The sequence below is a fragment of the Aulonocara stuartgranti genome, assembly GCF_965226115.1.
Source record: "Aulonocara stuartgranti genome assembly, chromosome: 5".
Taxonomy (NCBI): domain Eukaryota; kingdom Metazoa; phylum Chordata; class Actinopteri; order Cichliformes; family Cichlidae; genus Aulonocara; species Aulonocara stuartgranti.
The window spans coordinates 14,192,133-14,209,186 of NC_138943.1; the positions used below are offsets into that span (position 1 = coordinate 14,192,133).

Consider the following 17,054-nt stretch of genomic DNA (forward strand, 5'->3'; position numbering starts at 1 on the left):
AAAACTTGACCTATGACCTTGATCTTAAGACTGAGGTCACATTCAAGATTTTCAGTAGATATAGCTATGGTAACAATTTGGAATTGGTACGTCATTTCGTTCTTGAGTTATTGCATATCACAAACTTGGGCGTCCATGTCACCTCCCCCCCAGGATGACGATGACGCATAATCAGCCTTTTGCAGCTGAGGGGTGATAAAGGAATATAAAACAGTTTTGTGATCGACATATCGCTCGTGCGATATCAGCTTGCAGTGTTCCTCACATTCTCTGTCTGATCAAATCACCTTAAACACAAAATAGCGAAAAGCCTCAGCTCAAAACTTCATAATGAGAGAAGGTCTCTGTGTGTTGGCCCTGAGACAGCCTGGTGACTTGTCCAGGGTGATCCTTGCCCTTCACTCTGTGACCGATGGGATGTACTCCAGACCCACAGTAACCGGAAATCCAATAAATGGAAGAAAAGGGATGGGGGGGATCATGTTATATACAGTATACTAAATACTGTGGGATATACGAGGTACCAGGGTGGCTTTAACTTTTACTTACAGGATCTAAAGTGCTGCTCACAGACTGTCTCACTATTAAAATGTAGTTTAATCATTAGGAGTATATTTTAACATATATAATACCTTAAGTTTATTTTCAGTATTGTGGTATTCAGAACAGAGTTGGACAGTGTGAAACAGGACAAACGCAAAGAATCGGAGGTGAAATTACAGGAAAAAAGAATAAGACTTAAGCATGTTTACTCTCAGAGGTGCATGTAAAGGCTTTATACTGTTTTGGTCTCTTGCATCCTCTGCTGGTACAGAGAGAAACTCCATCTGCTGCAACACTGGTGTAACACAGAGATTTGTGCACTGTCACTGTGATGTGGGCTTTGACTCACTGAGCAGTTTGCCTCCTTCAGTATTTGGGTCAGCATGACTCACCGCTGTCACAGCTTCAAGGTTTTATGTAACAGTGACTAAGTTCCTTACAAGTGGACAAACTCACCTGTCTTTTTGTGTGTTTTGTATGCTTATGTGGACAAGTATCATCTTGAACCTCTTAAAGAGAAGAATGGGTCTGGACTGTGCTGACTTCAAATCTTCAAAGCGCTTTTTTGCGAGTTTGGTCTCGGTTTCAGGATTCATAATAGAGTCTGGTTTAGGCTGGGATTGGAGGGGTTAATGAATACATTATACCAACAACTGTTCTCACAAAGATTTAAAAAAAAAAAAATGCATGTGTCTTTAATTCAAGTCCCTCGCCTCCCACCTGCTGCCCCTGAGCATCAGATGACTCTGAGCAACACAAAGCTCAAAAGATGACTCAGTGCCTTATGAAAGGACAACATGAGCCAAGTTACTGCTTTAGCCTGCAGTCACAGCTGCTGCCATCTTTACCTCAACTTTCACCTAAATTCCAAGTTCACCTGCTTCCACTGCAACAATAACAACACATACTCTTGTGAATGTAGTAGTCATGCCTACAGGTGAAGACTTCAGGGGAGTTGCAGCCAAGTTAAGTTACCGTGTCGTGTTGTACATAGTGCTGACATGGGACAGTTTTCCAGTTTCATTATACTATTTATGACTGTGCAATGATAATAAAGAGTTACCTTATCTTATCAAAGTCACCTGTGTGGGAAAATACCTGCCAGCAAGCCCATGCTTCCTCTTCATCTTGCCTGAGGTCATGAATGTTATTAGCATTAGCTAGGATGGGTGCTAACAGCCTCCCAGTAGCCAGTGTTGTTACATTACTGTGTCAGTCCATTACATGCTCTGAAATTCAGTGTAAGATGATAACCAGTTAGGAATATAAAAGTTAAGCTGCAGCCCCACCCAAATGTCCTACTGAGCACAAACACATGATCTTCCTTCTAGTGTTCAAGTTTGAGCACAAAACCAAAAACCAGCCCAATAAGACTTCAAAGCCATCACCAACCACGTGCAGGTAGGACCTGAGGCCCCAATGCTTTTGTTACCTGCTGAAAGTGAGGTCAGGTCAGCTTACACTCAGCTTTGGCATCACACTGGACTGTTTGCTGCCTTTGTGTTAGCATGCTGTCCGTGCAGATGCTTGCAAAGAGCTAATGTTGTGTCAGGAGTAGAACATAGCCATTTGCATCTTGGATGCAGTTTGGACTTTACCATGAAAATAAAAATAAGTGGTCATGTCCTCGCTCCTAAGGTGTTATAGACGACTCCACCATCCTCCTCCTCCCTTCACACAATGAAATCAGCTGATTTGACAAAAAGGCATTTTTTAATGGGTTTTTTTTTTCTTTTACTGCCCATCATTCAGATTATTGAGGATCATTTCAATAAATTCAATAAAAAAAACAACTGTAATCGCTTTTTACTCGTCCGCCACTTCACTGGTCCTACAGAAGCACAGGTACCACTGCTTTTGCATGGCAGCGTGAACATTACAGGATAAATCATGCTGAGCTTCTGTAGTTGGGCAAACAAATACGCAGAACAGGGCCCCTTTAGGATACATATCTTCTGATGTGGGTGGGGCTTCTGTCCTGAGATGACCACAATAGGGATATATGCTATTAATGACATCGTACAGTTGTAAGAGTAGAAAGGAACTAAAAGCACTTTGAGATTTTGGCTCTTGGTGATTACTTGTAAAAATGTTGAACTCTTTATTTGAAACGTTGGCCATGTTTAACATTAACATCCATCCCACTAACAGAATATATAAATGGCAGAAAATAAGGAGCAGCGTAAAGGGTCCCTTTTGAGGACACTGTTATGTGTGTTCGCTGTACTCCGTGGAAAGGATTTTGTATTTGTACCCCACACACGCCTAAATCACACCCCAGAGGATCATGTGAGAGCACTTCAGTTAGAGGAGGTGCTGGCTGGTACTGTAAATGATAAAGTAGCTGCAATACAACAAAAATAAGGACAAAAACAAAAGATGAATGTTTACTTGCAGTGTTTGACCAAAGTTTTCAGAACTGCTTATTTTGTAGAGTTTCAGCTCTATGAATAGCTGTCAGCAGTCCTTCAGTTTTCTGCATATTGAACATTTTATAGAAACAGAGCACTCCTACAGCAAATTTATACTGCTACAGGTGTAAAGAGTACAGTAAACAGAACACAGACAAAAAAAAATACCAGAACCAATTAGCATCAGCATTATTATTATTATTATTATTGTTGTTGTTGATCCCACAGCGAGCGTCAAAAGATGAAGAACAGAACATGTCTACATTCTCTTGGTTTATATCATCTAGATGTCCTTTCAGTCCTTTTGTTTAACAGTCTGATGTCCAATCAGGTATCAGATCCTCAAAGACCTGGAAGTTCACTGGGTTTCCTCCTTTAAAGCTTTTCTACAAAAAAAAATATGATGAGCGACGATCACTGGCAGCGTCAGATCCAACCAACCACGTCATCAGATCAATAATAAATCAACAAAATAAAAGTACAATCAGGATACGTATACGTACATCTTTATATAGATTTATAGACTTAGATCTCTCCCAGGAATAGAAGCACTAATATATACATACACAACTGCTGTGGGGCTCATTGGGTCCAATCAAAAAGAGAGGCTTAAAGACGAATCAGAATGAAGCTGCAGGAAGTCACAAAAAGTACACAAAAGTCTCTCCGGGAACTGACCAGGACCAGCTGACCACAAAGCAGACTGCATTTCCCAGCATGCAGCAGGTCTCTCACAGGCAGCTTCAAAGTAGAACTTTAGAAATACTGAGGCCCAGAGCTCCTCGCACCAAAGAAATTAGGAGCTACGAACCAAAATAAAAAATTTACCAGTTGAATTAACTTAAATTTTCCTGCTTTAATGTCGTCTCAGCAGTTTCAGGTATAATTTTGGTAGAAAGTATCATAATTGCTATCATGTTATAATTTTCTGTCCAATAGGCACAGACTGTACATAAAAGATGGATGTAGCCTCTGAAATCACCCACTGCTGGCACGAGCAAGAGGGCAATCTGAGAATCCCAGAAACACTGCACAGCTTAAACTAACCCTCACTTTGCTTTATGAGACTAATAGGAAGAAGAATTAAAATGAAAATAACGTTGTATTCAAAGCAGTGACAGAGCCCAACAACTCATCAGGAAAGGGAGATCACAGATAAGTAAGAAGTATGGTTGTTTGTCCACAGACTTCTTTTTCTAACAACATTTGTCCCCCGTGTTGGCTGTTAGTGAGAATGCAGGTATTCACTTAAATATAGAAGCTACGTCCATGTTTTATATAATTTTTAAACCAAAATTTTAAGTTTTAAGAATCAGAGGAAATAATTTATTAGAATGTAAAATTTTGAGCTAAGAATTAAAACAATGTGGAAAAATTTATAATTCATTAATCAATTATTTAAAAAAAAAAAAAAAAAAAAAGACCCCCCAACACAAAAAGAAAAAAAAACCTTTTTCTTTGATTTCTAAAATTGTAATTTGACTATTTATGGATTTTGGACATTTGACTGTTTTGTGCCATTTCCTGATCTTTTATAAACCTAATTATTGTTGGATTAATCAACAGAAGAACTACCACATTAAATTATTATAAAAGTAATCAGCTGTTGCTCCAACAAAAATTATTTTAACCACTCAAATTCGCCAAATCTTTAACTGAGGACAATCTGAGTCCAACATGCTAACAGCTCACAAATGAAGAAGATGGGCAACTTTTAGAAGCAACACATCGGTTTAGCAGCTGTATTAGCAGGAAACACCCAAGTAATGAGGCTGCCATGGTAAAATATGCTAAGCTACAAATTATTTCTTTAGTCAACTTTTATTAACCTGCACTTGATGCTATATTTTTCTGGTTCAAGCACAGGAAGTGAGCGCCCCCAATTTCTCATGGCCTTAGACTGAAGTGCATCAGAAGACAAAACTCCAGGTTAATTACTGAAAACATCTGAGGTGTGACTTAAAGGACTATAAACTAAAAAACAAAATAAAACAAAAACAAAACAGGGAATAAAAAATAAAATAAAGAGACTTATACGATTTAGAAGGTCATGATTAGCAGAGGTAAACATTTTACCAAATTGGAACAAAGATCAAAAATAGAACCAGCTATTTCAGTCCAACCAAACTCTGTAGAAAAAATGTTTAATTTAAAGTTACGACAGTTTGAGGCTCAGCAGCATTTTATCCGAGTTGATTACAGTAAATCAACTAAAACGAATGTTTCAGAGATATTTCAGTGGGTGGAGTTGAATTGAAAACTTCAAGCAAAACCTAAACTTCACTGAATATAGCAGATCCTTTGTTTATAGAAACTAATTTGAAAAATGTTTGTCTAAATGATAAAAGCATAGTGCTATAAGTAGCTTCTGAATTTTCCAATAGTCAATATGGAAAAATCACAAGGTCTTTGTTGATACTCAAAAACAATTTTTAAACCTGTAACTAGAGCTGAAAAAAAATAACTTAGTTTAATATAATCTGAGTAATTTAGAAAAACGAGACATTTTTTATGGTTTTCTCACATTTTATATAATAATATAACTCTTTTTAAAAATCGAAATAATTGTCAAGTTACATCTGCTCCTGATGCCCTTCAAACATGACTTCAGCATAACTTTTACTACTTGTGAATAAAACTGTATTATTCAATGTTCCTCGTGCCAACATGTTAGCGGTGCTTAAATCCGCATCATTGATGTCCTATAACTATACAGGGGAACAACAACAAGGAGGACTCCTTAAAATATTGTAACCAGGATATGCACACTCATCAAGTGGACTTCAAAGGCACATAACATGAATTATCACGACATGGCCTACAAACCACCCAGATTCAGTCATGCATTTACAGAAGACACCAGAATAAACCGATGCATAGGTTCTGTGGGTTCCAATAATAGTGGAAATAAAGAGAACTACAAACAATTACTTTAAAGTTGTTTTGGATTAATGTATATGTTGGTCACCAAGTAACAAGAAATGCCAAAAACCTATTTCTTGGTATTCATGTAGTATCTTGTCCACAATATCTCTTTAACAAAATTATGTTTAAAGCATTCTTGTTGATGCAAATATCTGTGTAAATAAATCTAAAGACTAAGTCTAGACTAAATCTAAGTCTTGAAACATGGCAGCGTTTACCTTATAAAGTACATTCAAACCATCAGTCCCCTGTGGTAGTTTTGTTCTACAGTTCAGCTCATCATAGCCAGCTATGTTTAGCAAAAATGCAACCCACATTTGTCAAGCCGCTTCTTCTGAAACATCAGTGTTGCCTCATAAAGTTGCCAACAAACCGCTGTCTATTTGTGACTTTTGCTCTAAAAAAAATTTGATGCTTATTTACACAGCAAACCAGAGTTTTTCCCCACAGTAACATTTTTCATTGTATTCCACAAACTCTCACGTTCAGAGGAAACATTTGGAGTCCCAGGAGTGGCACAAATCTCCAATCTAAGGTAAGAGCAATCAAGTGACCTCAGACCATATGCCACTTAAAAAAATATATATATATATATATATATCTCAATATATCTCAAACCCAGTCCTTGTGTCCTCAAACTCTTTCTTGTTCTACCTTATTTAAATCTAAAGCCAGATGCAAAGTCACGAGTGTTAGCATTTGGCTCTTTGAGATGACCAGAAACCAACTAAATACTCAGATCAAATACACCAGACAATCACTGACCCAGAGTCAGTAAATTCGAAACTCCACGATCATGGTTCAACCACTGTGAGTCCACTGAACTACTGATAAACCCCGCCATCCTGGGAGACTAAGCAGAAAGCAAATCAAACACAGCCAGGCCAAAGATGCTAACAGCTTCCTGTTCTGCCTAATGACATTTTCTGACCAGGAAGTGAGTACCAACTAAAATAATCAAATCAAAAGTTCTTTCTGTAAGACTGAGTCACACAAAAACTTTATCCACAATCAAAATGCATGAAAAAAAAAGGCAAAAAGACGTTTGCTGCAACAACAGAAAAGTCTCAAAAATGCTTAAAACATAAATTTAAAAGGGCAATCAAGTAAATTTATAAAATAAAACAAGCAATGTTGAGTTCCAGCGAAAAAAAATCAATCTGTCAACACTTTCAAAGTGTGTTTGAGTTTTCTCTGTGCTGACACACTCTGATATCTCTTCAGAAACCAAACTAAACTTAACAGTTTAGCAGAGAAATAAAAATCTGCTGGTCAGCCTCATTTGTGATTGGTTGGAGGGGGTAGGAGAGGGGCAGAGCGATCATTGGTGATGGTCCTTCTGAGCTTTACTCCTCTAAGAAGGGTCAACATGTTTCTGTTGCCTCCTCCATCTCCTTCTTCTTCTTCTTCTTCTTCTAGGGTGACCTGCTCAGGGTTTTGGTCCTGGCTGGAGGGTGGAGGAGCCTGGGGCTGGTAGTTGATGTTGTTGGGCACACCGGAGGGCTCTGCCTGAGTAGTGTAGGCCTGGTGCTGCTGTTGCTGCTGCTGGAACAGCTTCTGTTTCTGCTGCTGGTTCAACTGCAGCTGATACTGATCGTGCTGAGGCTGCAGCTGCTGGGCTTGCTGAATCTGGGGCTGTTGGAACTGCTGCTGCTGCTGCTGATGTTGAAACTGCTGCTGAATCTGTTGCCATTGCTGGAACTGTTGCTGCTGAATCTGTTTCTGCTGCTGGAACTGTTGCTGCTGAATCTGTTGCTGCTGAATCTGTTGCTGTTGCTGGAACTGTTGCTGCTGAATCTGTTGCTGTTGCTGGAACTGTTGCTGCTGAATCTGTTTCTGCTGCTGAATCTGTTGCTGCTGAATCTGTTGCTGCTGAATCTGTTGCTGTTGCTGGAACTGTTGAATCTGGAATTGCTGGTTGTGCTGTTGCTGTGGTTGACTGTATTGCTGATGTTGCTGGTATTGCCTCTGTTGCTGTTGTTTGACACTGTTCCCTCCCTCAGATGGCAGTGAAGGAACAGTGGGTATGGGCACTGGGATGGGCATCTGGCCTGGGACAATCTGGTAGTATGGGGAGGAGGAGGGTGGTAAAGCACTAAGGCTCTGGGTGGAGGTGCAGAGTTTACTGTGACCTAAACCTACAGAAGAGGGCACTTTGAAAACGTTCTCATCGCTTCCGTTGGTTCCGCCGAGGGGTTTGAGTGGAACCTGCGGGGTGGAGATGGGGATGGGAACCCCACCACTGATTGTTCCTCTGCGAAAAGGCGGCTTAGATGAAGGTTTGCGCCTGATGGTTGCCGTGTGGGATGGCATCTGGCGGTTAGACACACCACTCAAGTCGGACTCAGCCAATAGGCTGACAGTAGAGGCAGGACGCTTGGAGTGGATGAACTCCCGGTACTGGAATCTGAGGTCGGAGTTTCTCGGGATGGTCGATGACTTGTCGAAATCTGACTGGCTGTTGCCGTGGGAGAGGTGATGTAAGGAGATAGAGTCAGTGTCTCCGTGGAGAGAGATGGACTCATAGTCGACTGCAGAGATGGGGAGAGAATGTTAAAATGTTAGTTGCTCTGCTTTCAGGCAGACCTTTCATTACCTCTGGATTATCTCAGTGACATTTTTTTTTTTTTTTGTAAAGGGTTCTCATCCGCTCACCTGACAGACAAACAACAGAAGCAGCAGGAGCACATAATCACATCAGTGACTCACTGTCATGTTTGTGAATGAACAATTAGGGGATGCATCATTGTGGAAACTCTTATCAAACAAAAACAGGGCAACATGCAACCTAATTACTTTTAAAACGCATGCAAAGCTCCAGTTCAATGTTCCAAATAATAAGGTTAAAAACAGACGTCAATTCATGGCAACGACATTAAATTTGAAAAGGTCAAACACACACACAGACACACACAGGAGGAAGTAAATTACAGACAAAGCAGCTGAATTTGTTTCTAATGTTCTGTTTGTTTTGGGTTCCAAAATTAAGTAAAAAAAGGGACTACGTAATTTAAATGCTTCTGGCAGCTTCTCATCTGCTAGCATCAACACCAGAAATATGAAATGTGAGTAATTAATGTCTTTGCAAGCAAGTGTGATGGGAGAAACCTCAGTCTCCTATAAGCTGGGTGACTAAGCTAAAAAAAATATATATAAATAAATAAATTCCATACCTGGATTAACGTTGTATCCAAAAATGTATTAATTAACTTAATGGGTAAAATAAACAATGTCAGCTTGTCCGCCTGATGCCCTCACAGCAGTGTCACAAGATTTAGCCAATTTTTACATCACTTTATACTTTGATACAAAAGGAGCTTTATTTATTTATCTATTTATTTATTTTAAAGGATCTGCTGGGTAAGCAAGAAGTGACTATCCAGAGAAGTGTTGCCTCCTGGGCACCATGCTTCACAAGTGAATCATCGATAATTTGCTGATGTTTAAAATCGCAGTCCTGAAGCCTAGAAAATGCTTATGTTTTGTAACACTAACACTGTAAAATTGAGAAGAGAGATTTTATTTTCCTTGTGCTTGATAACCGAGATAACAAGAGGAAACTGCAGCCACTAATGATTAGGTTATTAAAATTGGCCATACAAGTGCCCTGACAGGCACCAAAATTAATAATTTTATCGTTGCCAAAAAGATTCTAATATTTGAAAATAAGGACAACGTTTATTGCTTCTTTTAAATAAACAGTGCTCTTTCAGCTGATGTAAGATCTTTAATAGATGAACCAAAAGTAGATTTGATGGTATGTTGGACGTGACATAAGCAGACAGGCAGGCAGGCAGATATACAGGCAGTCAGAGACCTACCATAGATAGGAGGATCTCTCTTTACAGCTGGAAGAGAAGGAAGGCAGTTTAACCAAGAAAACACAAAACTACTCAAAGAAATACAACAGGAAAAGAAGTAAAGATGAGCTGATACACCAGAAAAGCACAGAAAAAACAAGTGAACAGCAGGCAGGTCAAGAGAGTCAGTTTCACTGTCAGAAATCAGAAATGACACCCACTAAAGGGTAAATCCGAGAAATTCAGCCAGACAAGCAGCAATTCACACCAAGGTTATGGCTCCGTGAGAGAATGGGTTTCCATTTTCATAATAAACACAACATCTAATTGCTTTATTGTTGGCGGTGCTGCTGCCACTTTAGGTTGTATTTGGATCACATGATGTTCGTCTCGGCCACATAGTTGGTTCAAACAGCTTTTAATCAAGAGCTCAATTCGATTTTCTATTATCTCTAGGACAAAAACAACAGCAACAAAAAAATCCTAACAGCACAGTGAGCTGTGTTTAGTATAAATAAAAAGAAGTGTTGTGCTTTAATGTACTCACTGTGGGTGTGTATAGTGTCCTCGGAGCAGGACGGGGTGGTTGTTTGGGTGCTATAGCCGCTGGAACAGTGCAGAGAATCTCTGCTGCTTCTCGGGGCGTCAGAATTCAGCGCACCCAGTGACAATGCCAGCTGATCCTGGGCCAAGCAGTGCTAAAGGAGTGAAAGAAGGAGACGGATGAGGTTACAACTTTTCAACTAACGAAAGATCTATATACTCCCACAAGATCATGCTTCTCATTCACTGTTGACCATCCAGCGGTCAAAGCTTCTGTCCAAAGTGACATCCGCAAAACTTTTGTCAAGCTTTTGAAAGTGTGGTTGGAGGACAGGGGGTGTTTGTGCTATTTTATGTAAATATTTTAAACGTATTCAGCATTAATTTTTAGCAACCCTTTTATTTTTTTATTTTTTTATAATAAACTACTTTGGATTGAAAAGTGCTATAAAAATAAAATTCAATAGCAGAAATAGGACAGAAAGGCATTTTCTTGGCTCATAATCGGCCTTCGGGATTGTGACGAGGTAAATAAGCACAATATAGTAAAGGCAGTGCATTTAGATCATAATCATGAATAAAAATACGTTTTATTTAACGTTTCATTTTTTAAAGTGTTAACATTCTGTAAATGTTTTCATTATTTCCAGCCAAATCAACTTGAGACACCAAAAATTCCTCTATGGAGGAAAATCCCTGTAAAAGAGCTTTTGCATATGATCGACCTAGCTAACAAACAAAGCTAACAAAGTGGCTCACAACTTTGTTAGTTTTGAGACTTTTTAATAATCTATGCTCGTCCTCTGCCTCCTGCTGGGTTATCAATATGCCTGCATGTTCAGGGCTCCAGGTAAAATAAGTTCAGGTGTCTTTTAATTCATAAAGTCAATTAGTGATGAATGTAATTTGAGTATTTGGAACAAGTTTTTTTATTTATTTATTTTGCTTTAGAGAAAAACCACAGAAGCAGCCCGCTCTGAATGTCATCTTTGTAGTTTTAACTCCATGACTGTCAGACTCAGAACATCACCTGTGCGTTTAACCACAGGATGTTTGCACAAGAACCACCAACCACCTTTTAGAGCCTGTTTAGCACCAAAAACACCAGTTCACCACAAGGATCTGTATGCTGGCTGAGAACATCAACTGTGACAATTTCACACAGATGAAATACAAAGAACTTCTCTTTTTTCCCCGAAGCACTTAAACTGTCACAGTGGAGTGCCATAACAGCACCTCCTGGTTCTTCCTGTCACTCCCTGAAAGCAGGAAGCAAGAACATGGGAGGACAAAGAAAAGGAGGAAAGCAAAACAGACAAGGTACTGATAACAGTAGAAAGAAACAAAAGAGAAGAGGAGCCGCCATAAGATTAGGGGTGCAGATCATTTTAGTCCTCTGATCTCCTGCTGCCCTCTGGTGGATGATTTGGTTATTTTAAAGATCCAATTCCGCTGTTTTTGAACTCTATAATATACCATTGAAAATACACTTGCATGCATTTTCTGACTTTTATTTATTATGTTTTGTTTTAATAAACAGTTTTTCTTAGTTCATAGACTGGATCAGTAAACAAAAAATATAAACGTAAAATAAACTCGTGTCTTCAGGGATGTTTAGTACAGCATTATTTTACTTTAATATTTATCATTAGTTTTGATTTTTAATTCGTTCTCGTGAATTTTTTTGTTACAGTTCCATTTCATTTCAGCAATTTCCACAGTGGTTTTTCTCATTTTAATTCAGCTGTTATTAGTTTGTGGGTTTTTTGTTGTTTTATTTAAACAGAAATTTAAATACATTCATGTATTGTTTTGTATTTTTCTTTTAATTTCTATTTAGCTTTTTATTAGTTTTTCACTTTAGTGTTGTTTGTTTGCTGCTACAGCTTTGATGTTTAAAAATGTTTAATATTTTGGGTTTTTGTTTTAACATTTGTGTTGTGAGTGTTGCAGGTTTACATTATAATACACAAACAACCCTCCCAGTCTCAATAAAGATGGCATCAATTCCTTCCGTATGCTTTCCAAGCAAACACAGTTTGTTTGTTGTTTTTTAAATTATTTTAGACAGCACACAAATACTGTTTCAGTTAGTTTCATGTAGACTGAAAGATACAGATGAGATTTTACAAGAACAATCACCAGAATCCAAATATGCTTTCTGTGGGTTTTACCTTTCCAGATGCAGACATGGCGCGAGCTCGCTCTCCATGTATGTAGGCATTGTGTGGAGGGGCCAAGAGGCCGTTCTCCGCCCCTCCAGTTCCCCCAGAGGCCAGCTGATTGGTGGACCCAACTGAATCCTGTCATTAAGAAACCAAGTCAGAGCGGATCAAAGGTACAAATCATCAAATGTAGAATCACAAATCAACCGCAGAGAGTACAGAGAGTATAGTTCTGTTCAGCCATCATAAAAGTCTCTGGTGGAAAGAAATTGACAGAATATACATTTGTAATAAAAGCTTGTAACTTACATCCATGTCAGCACAGCCATCAGTTTTAATCAGATGTGTAAGAAACAAGCTCTATTTTCTATATATCAGACTTGCATAATGGCTGCTGATGTTAGACCATCAACACGACATGTTAGCAGTTCAGCCAGCGTTTTACTGAGAGAAACATCACACAGAAAATACTTATTTGTCATTTTAAAAATATCAATAAAAGTTCCTCATTCAACAGCAACATGAACCCTTAATGATTTTGTTCTTTCTCACGTAATTTTGAGATAATTTCCTCAATTTTAAACATAAATTTACATTTTTATTACAGGACGACTGACAAGACACCACTGACAGCAATAATGACACCAGTTTAAAAGGCCATTACGCCAAAATTCAAGAACAGAAAGGGCGTCTTAGCGGCGGGAGACAAATAACAGGTTTTTGAGATAAGGAGAAGGCTTGCTTTTGAGGTGGGATGAAGCAATCGTGTTATTTATTAAATAACAGTGTTAACAAGGAAAAAAGTAAAATAAATATGTCACGTTTGGCTTTGTGTAAAGCCATTAGTGGACGGGTTTGATTTTTTTTCTCTTTTTTAAAATAAAACAAATTATTACATTCACTGCTACTGAAAATAAGGAGTGGGATGTTATGAATCTTTTAAATGTCCAGGTGATCGTATATCAAAAATATATTATGGGCAGTTTTTTAGAATTCCTAATCCAAAAATCCAACATCAACTAAGCTAAAATGACCACAGCATTTCCAGCTAAACTCCTGGCTTAGAGAAAGCAGTCAGGGAAGAGACCTGACTTTTTTTTCCTTAAAAAAAAAAAAAAAACTCTAAAGAAGTGTCATTTTGAGTCTAAAAGCTATCAAGAAAAGTAAGGGTTTTTTTTATTGAATATTAGTACAGTACTTAACTGTAACACATAAATCTGAAACATAAGCATAAAAAAGTTGACACAAAACCACTTTTAAAGAGAATGAAAAAAAGAAAAGAAAAGACACTGATAAATAAACAAATACTGCAAATACTCACACAATTACAGAGTCCCTAGAACTGTACTTGTGAAGGCTCAGAAACATTTTTTATGGAATGGGATCAAGAATTACGTCTAAAATTACAACAAAATGGATTTGAGATATGAGATCCATCCTGGGACACTGAGGGTGGAGGAGGCCGTAGACAATTAAAGGTGAAACTGAAGGTGTGAGCTGATGAAAAAATGTGGAATTAAAAAAAAACAAAAGAGGTAAAATAGCTGGAGCCAATGTGACATTGAAACCAGATTCACACCAATGGAAGACAAAAGGGTCAAAATCACAGGACGGCACTCGGGTGGTCGGGAGGAATGTAATAGTTATATAGTTTTTTCCTCACAGTTTTCAAATCCCTGCGGCTAAAGCGGCGACTCTCAGCGGGGCGGTGGCCATAGCCAGCTGCGTAACCATAGCGACCACGGCTGCCGTGACGGCCGAGGCGAGAGGGGGAGTTCCCTTCGCTGAGAGATCGACCGCTTTCATCGCAGCCGGTGAGCAGATAGGGGGAGGAGCAGCGCTACACACAGGAAAGGGTTAGAGTGGCATGTGTTTGTTTTTGTCGTTACTGTTACAAGCTTTTATTTTGAAGATCCTTAAAGCTGACAGTGTCATTTTAAGATGTGGATGAAGCCTGAAGAATGTGGAGTGTACAGCATTGCAGGAATGGTATATTTAAGTGAAATGCACCTTTAAAGATATTGAAAATATTTGACCAGAATTTGCTTTATTTATTGCGGAAATTTGATTTAAAACTATAAAGTATATAAGTTTGAATGAAATAAGAGTATCTTAATATCACTGATGTACAGTATATGGCTAGAAATCAATGGACAGCCCCAAATGCTACACTTGTGATTTCTGGGCATTAATCTGCTGCTAACATTTGCCCACATTTGTTCCCATTCAGCCAGAAAGGTTTTAAAGTCCAACAATGAGGTTGGGGGATCTGGCCTAAAGCTGAGCGCACACACACAACTGTCAGGCTGATTTTAAATGCACTTTGGAAGCGTCGGCCATAAGCTATTTAAGAAAGATGGACATAACCACCGTGCCCTCAGCTATATTTTGCATTTTGAACTGTCAGTACAGCATTTTTGGTGCTGCCATTTTACATATATACACCTTTTTTAGCCAAATGTTAAAATATTTGGACAAGAGGATGAAGTGATTCTCTGTTAACGTTAGCAAGCACAGTATGGATGCAGTGCAGAAAGTTCATCTGAATTAGAAGGAAGTTGCTTTCTACAATTATATAAGAAAGATTTACCATTACTGTCCTGGAAATAAAAAAACTGAGCTAAAAGACACAGGAGTGTGTGAAAAGGGATGACCATGTACTTTTGGCCACATAGTGTACAATATATTCTTAACAGTATTTTTGAGAACAACAGAAATAAAATTGTTGTAACAAAGGTTAAAAAGTGCGTTACCTGCATGTGTAGTCCATCCACAGCACAGCTGATAGAGTCCAAAGAGGGAACATGTCTCACTGATCCTGACTGGTAGCTATGAGGCCAAGACACAGAAAATAAGAAATGAAGAAAGAAAGAAAGAAAGAAAGAAAGAAAAAAGCAGCGACTGTCTGGAATGTGAAAATCACATAATAAAGAACTTATTTAAGAATTAAAAGCCATAAACACTGCAAAACACAACAAAGTGAAAGAGGAATGAAGTTGCTGCTATAAGCTCAGTGAAAGTTTGAAATGGAGCCGAAAGCCAGTAATATAACACGCTTTGTTGTGATTGTCTGTTTACACTCTCATCCTGGACATCTCGAGTTATCACCTCTGCACAACGTGCACACTCTCATGTGCGTCAGTCATAAAAAGGCACGACTTTATGACTGTAACTGTCCAATCTGACACTTTGATTATCACAACTCAGAAAAATATGTAGTCTGAGCCTGGATTTAACTTTGACTTGCATCAACTTGCACAGAAACAAAGTTTAAGGTGTGATTTTTAAATATAGTGCAGTACACACAGTAAAGTTACAAACACTGTGACAAAACATCAAAATGAAAAGAAAGCAGCGATGCACACTGATATTATTAGAATGTGAAATGAAGTGATATGAAATACTGTATGTTGTAAACTGATATCAGCTTTGGTGTGTAACCCACCTGCTGATGCTGCTCTTCCTGGAGAGAGTGTTACTGGGAGAAGCTGGAGGTGTCTGATAGGTGTAGCTGAAATCAGAACCTTTAAGGTCCAGGATCACCTGTAATACACACAAAAGACAGCTGTGGTGTTTTTCCTTTTATTTTCCAAAGTTGGGATGTTTCTACTGAAGGCATAAAGCTCAGAAATACAGGAAGTGCTGAAGCTGGAACTATATTCAGTGGTGGATTAATACACATTTGCAACTCCAGTGGGTATTACCAGAACCAAGTTAGTTAATGACAGTGTGGGTCAAAATAAAATACAGCGTGTAGTTTTTTGGACAAAGATGGGTCTTCGCAGATAAACCATGCTTTGCATACATACACAGCACTTTCAGTAGAGCCAATCACTGTTGGTCGTAGTCTTTTTCTGACATTTGCTGAAAATAAGACACAAAATAAAAAAACAAAACATCATCTGCCTTGAAATTGCTAATGTACTTGGGCGGGGCCTTCCAGGCATATTAACAGCCACCTAAATGTTTCTGGCAGCTTGAGCATTTTTTATAATCTGTCAGAGAAAACAATGTCTTCACTCTTATGTTGAAATTTAAGGTTCTTTTAATCTTTTTCATTCAAGGGGGAAAAAAGAATTTTTTTATTTTTTTTTTAATGCAAATTCGTTTTTTTGTTGTTTTTTTAAATGACAAGGACCTGCTGATTAAATGGTTTGTCATGCTGGGCTACTTCTTTAGAGAAGCCCCACCTCCATGTGTTGAATTGCTTTGATCTGCAGTAAGCGGAAGAGCCACAAATCATAACCTGTTGCAAAAACTGATCTGTGTGCTGCAACATTAAGTTCACCAAGGTTGCAGAACAAGAGCTACTGTCAACTTGTCACAGCACTTGGCAATTAAAATATTTGTGGATGAGAGTCTCCCACCACAGAGAATCCAAATCTGGGGAAAACAGAGTAATAGCACTAAAAGGGTAATATTAGGCCTGCAGAGGGTGCTAGAGAAAAACTGAGAGATCAGTAAAGATGGAGAAGATGGTTAAGGTACCTGCTCGCTGGCTGGTGGAAGTTTATTGGGTTCAGCTGTCAAGTTTGTCAGATCTTCCAGAATGGTCTGCAGGTGTGTCACCTCACCCAGCATGTTGATCTCATGGTCCTACAAGACAAGCTCCTTTTATTTTACTTTGCCAGATTAGAAAAGTCTGAAAAAGTCTTGTTCTGTATCCC

General features: G+C 38.6%; 1 protein-coding gene across 4 annotated transcripts in view; it reads right to left on the bottom strand.

The window, feature by feature from the left end:
• Positions 1–2,917: 2,917 nt before the first annotated feature.
• Positions 2,918–17,054, bottom strand: part of mtss1 (MTSS I-BAR domain containing 1) — a 79,757-nt gene continuing 65,620 nt past the window's right edge. For 3 of the 4 annotated variants that reach the window (XM_082533919.1, XM_082533918.1, XM_082533917.1), the window contains exons 9-15: positions 16,876–16,983; positions 15,833–15,930; positions 15,141–15,216; positions 12,397–12,525; positions 10,227–10,377; positions 9,701–9,727; positions 2,918–8,410 (exon numbers count right to left, since the gene is read on the bottom strand). In XM_082533919.1, coding sequence (XP_082390045.1) covers positions 7,158–8,410; positions 9,701–9,727; positions 10,227–10,377; positions 12,397–12,525; positions 15,141–15,216; positions 15,833–15,930; positions 16,876–16,983 — 1,842 coding nt within the window. In that variant the 3' untranslated portion in view covers positions 2,918–7,157. The remainder of the gene's footprint in view (positions 8,411–9,700; positions 9,728–10,226; positions 10,378–12,396; positions 12,526–15,140; positions 15,217–15,832; positions 15,931–16,875; positions 16,984–17,054) is intronic. The other variant, XM_082533920.1, reaches the window with a different exon arrangement.